At 46.4% G+C, this 6,620-nt stretch overlaps 1 protein-coding gene across 1 annotated transcript in view; it reads left to right on the top strand.

Moving 5' to 3' along the window:
- The first annotated feature begins 854 nt into the window (after positions 1–854).
- mindy2 (MINDY lysine 48 deubiquitinase 2) overlaps positions 855–6,620 on the top strand; it is a 21,874-nt gene continuing 16,108 nt past the window's right edge. Inside the window, exons 1-3 of the mRNA XM_008300453.1 lie at positions 855–1,813; positions 2,171–2,228; positions 4,556–4,620. Of these exons, the coding sequence (XP_008298675.1) occupies positions 899–1,813; positions 2,171–2,228; positions 4,556–4,620 (1,038 nt within the window). The 5' untranslated portion in view covers positions 855–898. The remainder of the gene's footprint in view (positions 1,814–2,170; positions 2,229–4,555; positions 4,621–6,620) is intronic.

Here is a 6,620-nt window from a genome sequence, read left to right on the forward strand (position 1 = left end):
TTGGCCTAGTCCCAAGCAGCAGCAACAACAATAACGTGTGTTGGAAATATGGGACTAGTTTGTCTGGTCTGTGGGTTTACTTGTGATCTGTGCATTTCCATTTCCAATACAGTGCTTGATTTGCTTTATGGGGTTCATTCTGTTGTTAAGATGCCCAAACACTTCTTCCTCTGTGTTAAAAAGAATAGATGTGATTTAATAAAATATTACACGCTGCATTCATAATTTTTTTTCAGTCTAATTTTTGTTTTTAAACCGTGAATGTTTCAAACTCGCAGCCAATGACGGCGATGATGGCCTCACAAATGCGCGTGCACCGGTACGCAAGACGGCCACGGCCACGGCAGGGTCTTGTCACGCTACATTCAAGAGTCCTCGTAAAAAAAAATAAAAAAAAGAGGACACTTCAACATTTAAACGCTTTGGGGACGCAGCCAGCTTTGCACGTAACAGATGCTTGAGCGGATTAAAAATACCTTCAAACGTTTTATTAATAAACTTTAAGTACTCGCTTTAATCTCGTGTGTGAGCGTGGAAAATACGTCGGTTTAAAGATGGGGAATATTAGAGATTTCATTTAGTTTTGATGGACCGGTTAATATAATCTACATTTAAGGGCTGATATGTAATCTAGCTATCCCGGTTTTTAAATTATGTAACGACATTTAAATAATATCTCGCACGGGGTTACGCTGCTTTAATCGGAGGGATAAGCTCAGGAGCGCGCAGAATCCGAGCCGACTTGAACGCACCGCCCGGCCGTTGGTTTCTGCCGCCCCCTGCTCGGCCTGAAAGCAATTCACTCTGATGACGTCACTCGCAGAGTTGTCATGGCGTCTTTGGGACCGAAGCTACTGCTGCAATTTAGCTAAAATCTGTCGACAGCCTGTAAGTCGAAATGGAGAAAAATGCAAACCTACATCGAGACACTGACGGGAGCTCTTTGTGTGCCACGATTGCGGGAGAAATGGGCGACGTTACGGCTGTCGGCGGAGTGAAAGGGACAGCCGACAAATGCAAGAATAGTGAGGCTCCTCTCAGTACTTTGGTTAACGTTAGTTGTAATATCAGCACCGCGAGCGTTACTGCTCCCAGCGCCGTCAATGCCATCTCCAATGCCGGGAAGTCGGACGTGCCAGAAGTGATTGAAGTCCTCCCCGTGCAGGAGGAGAAGAAGAAGAAGGACGCCGAGGCGAGCGGCTCGCTGTCGGGGTCCGGGGATCAGATCAGTAACGGGATGGGGCATGACTCGGTGCTGGCTGCAGGAGACAGCCAGGGTGGTGCCTCAAAGTTAGTAAACAACAAACCCGACGAGCCGCCCTCACCTCCCGCTACACAGAGCACAGATGCGCAGGCTGAGGTTTCGGCTTGCGGAGAAAGTGAACCGACAAAACTTGCCAAACCGACTCATCTGTGTCCGGACAATGCAATCACAGCAAACGTCAAGTCGGTGCTGTCCGGCGATCACACCTTATCGGAGGGATTGCCGAGTGGGAGCGACCCCGATCCCAGCCTCGGCGGAGAGTCCCGAAGCATAGATTCGCTCGAGTCCTTCTCCAACCTCAACTCTTGCCCCAGCTCCGACCTGAACAGCGAGGGGCTGGAGGAAAGAGGACTGGCTTTGGCCCTCCAGAGCGAGTACGGGGCTGATGGGACAAAGACTTCGTGTGCTAAGGACCGGGCCGCCGGCCAGTCCATCTACCACATTAAGTGGATCAAATGGAGGGAGGAGAACACGCCGATCATCACCCAGAACGAGAACGGCCCCTGTCCATTACTGGCTATTATGAATGTCCTTCTGCTTGCATGGAAGGTAAAGGCTCAGAGATGAGCGTAGGTCAATAGAAACTTGACTCTGATGCAAATAGGCACATTTCATAAAGCATCTCTGTCAGCAGTGTGATGGAAATGTTGCTGTAGATTGCCCAATAGGTAATATCACAACCATCTACATCTCACTCCTCAGCTCTTCCCCTTTTAAATGAATTTCTGTCTAGACATGTTCAGTCTCAATTTTAGCAATCAATAAGGTTTTATTCCAACATGTCCACACACGCTGAATCCTGGCAAGACAAATGTATGGTTCATCCCAGCAGTGATGTGTGCTGTTGCTCCTGTTGCACCGTTTTGTACGACAAATGAATGACTTGTGCTTTTGTCTTCGCTCCAGGTTAAGATGCCACCTATGATGGAAATTATAACCGCCGAGCAGCTGATGGAGTATCTTGGTGAGTGTTTGTGACTTTCGCTGGAAGACGAAAACCAAAATATTTCTCACGTTGAGCCGTGTCACCACACTGGGTCTAGATATCTTCTTGCTTGGCGTTTTATTTTTTTCCCCACATGTGCAATAAAGTAAAAATAAGTAGTATGCTGGGCTGTTTTTACAGAGTCACGCCAACCTGCACTTCCAAGTGTTGCCCACAAGTCCACATAGTCGCCCTCAGAGCCCCTGCCGCTGAGTTTCGACATCCCAGTAAACATTCTTGTGTTTCATGTTCTCACTAATAAGCAGCTACATACTTAAAGGTCAGTTATATATATAATCCAGAGTCAACAGAGGAAGAGACCAGAACAGGGGAATCCCCCACGAGCCAGTCTTCTGCTGCTGCAAAGGAAACAGGAGCTATCTCCTCGCTCTGGCCATGCCTCGGCCTTCATAGCTGAAATTACTCCTCAGTATCACAGTATATTGTCTGATTAGCAGGTTTTCTTTCAGAGGTAGAGCCGCCAGTTCTCACCAGTGTCTCCTCTTACCCCTGTCAGTGCCTTCTGATGCATGTAGACTAAAATAATCCACATCGCAGCACTGTATGTTTGATTTCGAGACAGATTTTTTTACTGCGTGCGTCGTCGAACATGGCTCATCTTTATGAATTATGCAGCGTTATCAAAATGTGCGTAAAATGTGAGTGCACATAGCATTAATCTTGTGTTGCGTTCAGGGGCTTGTGGATAACTTCTAACATCAGCTTGACCCTTTCTTTTTTGGTATTGTCATAACACACTCTAAGGGTGGTGAAGCTCACAAGTGTTGTTCAGAGTGGGTGGTGGTCGTCACTCAGCAGCTCAGCAGTGTGTAGTGTAGCATGCCAGTGATACGCGAGCATGGAGACAGTCGGATACAGATATTAAGTGAGGACCAGAGGTGGGTGAGTCAACAGCTCACTGGTAGTAGAGAGCAGTCAGGGGTTTTCCCTGTTGTGGACACACTGTAGTAAAAGCACTCAGCTGGCTGGCCCCCTGCTGGAAAAAATCTTGACTTGCACTGAAGTCTTTATCTGGGGTGACAGCTCTGAAATCAAGTCAGAGGAGGGGTTTATACTGCACTCAGCAGTTAGTCCTCTGGTCAGTCCAAACATCTGATCAAACATCTTGTGAAATTCAACTTGCTGTGTCGTAATTGCAGAGCACAGGTCCAGCGTTCATGAGCCGGACTGATGCATCAGTTTGCACGTTGTTCAGCTCGTTAAGCACAAAATACAGAGTTCTAGTAAAGAGAAAAGAAAACAGGCCTTAACTAGCCCCTGGTAGCATTTACTAATTTTCTGCTTAGATGGCCAAGTTTAGGATCAGATCAGTGTGAAGATGAAGAAACCACTTTGACTCTCTCGGTTACTATTATAAAGCACTAATCACGAGATTGAAAGCTTTGAAGGCTTTCCCCTGGATGTGCTCCACTCATTCTGTTTGCTTGAGCAATATACATATGAAAGCGTTTTTTTTCTTATTTTTTCCTCCATGCGTAGCTGTTTCTACTTAATGTGGAGGTTGATGACAAGAGGTCGACGGCATTCCGCTCCCAGGAAAACTATGTGTTGACAGTGCAGCATGATGCGCTCGCCAGTTCCTAATAAATTAATGATTCTCTGTGAAACATTTTGAAAAATACTTACACAAGGGTTTTAAAAGTTCGGAGTAGACGGCCATAAAACTTTCACAGCAACAGCAGGAATGCTATTTGCACGGCTTTTCTTTCCCTTCAAAGTGTGAGAAGCGCTTGAAATGTTAAAAAAAAAAGTACAAAGTACCATCACTATCCACCAGAAAGGCAAACAAACGCCAACTAAAGCAGATGTGTGGCTTTTGTGGGAGATGTCGTGGTGGGCTGCGGCTGGCCTTTGGAAAAATATCCACCCAACACCTGACGTAGTATAAAGTCTGGATTGGGGTTTTTTTGCGCTGCGGTTTGCTGCGTTAATGATAAGAAAGGAGCATGTTTGTAGTGCTGATCAGGCCGAATCAGCAGGAGCCAGACATCTGCCAGGCTGTGCCCTCTGCTACAGCTCATGCTGCTGCAGAGTCGAGTCGACAGAGCTCTCAGGTGACAGCACGGTGGACCGGGACTCGACTGATCCTACATATCTGGCGCAGGGAAACAGCTGGCTAGTGCAAACCCTACCAATGAGCTTTAGAGACAGCTCAAAGCATCTGTCACATTCTATACAAACGCTTAACTAAAAGAGTCAGTTAGCGCCAATAAAGGTTTGCTCTGTTAGTACGATACGAGTCAACACATCTGACAACGTCTCTGTTTCTGTCTGTCCCTCTGCAGGTGACTACATTCTGGAAACCAAACCCAAAGAGATATCAGAGGCTCAGCGGCTAAACTACGAGCAGGTGAGTTTTTGAGTCACAGTATTTCTAGGAGGCAACTGGGCTTACCTGAGTTTCTCCAAGATGTTTCACCTCTCATCCTTCTTAAGTGAATTCAAGTGATACACCATGAAAGTGCACAAAATTATCATCAAGTGTGTTTTTGCTTATGTGTGTGCATTATTAGTAAGCTGCTGACGGTAGTGGCAGGGCTGTTTCGGATGAACTCACTCTCCTCTTCTCTCCCCCCCTCTCTGTGTCGAAACCAAAATTGTGCAAGTTTAACACAAGCTCTCACTTTGTCTCAATGACACACTCAGAATATCTCAGCTGTTCTCGCTGTCATTGATATATTTTCAACGCCGAATACAAAGAGAGGCGCACGGCGCTCTGCTGTCCTGCTTTCATTATAACTGCACGCTTAAGCTACAGCGGGTTTGCACGTTTGCATCGAGGCAGCAGAGGTCAGCGGATGCCCCGTAATGTGGAAATACGCACAAAGTTGATTGCAAACCACATAAAACTGCTGCAGCTTAGCTTTTTTTCCCCCCTCTCTCTCTTTTCCCCCACTGCTCTATAGGTTACATAAGATGTGTCTTGCAAGGCCCAGGGAACAACAGGGGTCAGGAGTGTCAGATTATGTTGTTTCACATGGTGGAGAATGCTTAGAGACGCATGGCTGGGTTCGGCTCCCGGCTATTACTGAGGCAGTGTGTGCGGCTCACCATGAGAGGCACTTGGAGATGGAGCTCCGGCTCCCTTGCTTCCTCCCATCTCCACTGCCTGCCTACGGTGTGGGAGGGGCTCCTGCCTCTTCTCCTCTTGCGTGGCAGAGCACCAGCACATCTGTGAATGATTTGAAGCCACACTTGTCCCTCATTTAGAGAAGGAGGGGAAAAAATATATATATATATAATGTGCAGTTTCCTCATAGAAGCTCATCGGACCGGGCTTTCTAAATTTAAGCTGAGCTGAAATACAACCTCTTAAATAAATCAGCGGTGTCCTCAGCATGCGCAGTTAAAGTAAGGGAGTGGTTAGAGTTTGTGTTGCATAGTTATTATGGTGGTCTAATCCTAGACGCTGGCCTGGGAGCTGGTTTGCATGTGGGTGTCCTAGTCCATTTGCCATCTGTGTCAGTGCTGTGGTTGGTTGACACAGTTCTGTGGAGAACACAGTGGGCAGGGCTCTGAGATGCTGGAAACAGGGATCTAAGAGAGAGCAAGTCGGAAATGTGTTTATCCCCACGTCAAACGATATTCTCTTACTACGTTGCTGATAAACGCATTAACTCTCGACTGGATTGTTAAAAGATGCAAATGGAGTTGTGCTGACTTTGAATCAAACTGTAGGAGTTCATAACAGAAGTATGTCTATTTATAAATTCAGCTTAAAAAAACATCATCTGTCACAGGAGCGCATGAGGATTAAAATAGCAGTTGCGCGGCTGCTCTTTAGCTATTGTTAAATATTTACTCGGAGGAGCCGAGGAAGTGAGAGTGTAGTTTTGCTCTGCTTTTGTCTCAGCGGACCCGACTCAACCAGGTGATTCATCCATGAAGGCTGTTGAGCCGCTGGAGGGAACAGGTTACCGCGTTTAAGAAGCCGTCTTTTGTTTTAATCTGGTGTCATTGGCTGTAATGGGCATTGCTCACAGATGTTTCCTAAATCTTTCTTTTTGTTCTGAGTCAAGCAGATAAAATCCCGACATGGGTGTCGGAAAGCATTACTCTCCGATCCCTTTGTGTGCCCTTAACCCCTGGCTTGTTTGATGGTGAATGAATACACATTTTGCATACATATGTGTTTTTGGTGCCCTCTGCATATAAATGCATCTGTAAATGAGCGAGCAGATACATTAGCTGAGACAAAAACGTGATAAGAAATCGCTGATGGTGATGCCAGAGACAAAGAAGTGGTTTATTTTAAGTGCAGCTCAGTTTATTAGGTCCATATGGAGAACAGATCACTCAGTGGTTGAGTAATGGGAGAAGAAAATGTGCACTCATTTGTGCAGGTTGTGG

This window comes from Stegastes partitus, unplaced genomic scaffold (assembly GCF_000690725.1).
Source record: "Stegastes partitus isolate 25-593 unplaced genomic scaffold, Stegastes_partitus-1.0.2 Scaffold1542, whole genome shotgun sequence".
NCBI lineage: Eukaryota > Metazoa > Chordata > Actinopteri > Pomacentridae > Stegastes > Stegastes partitus.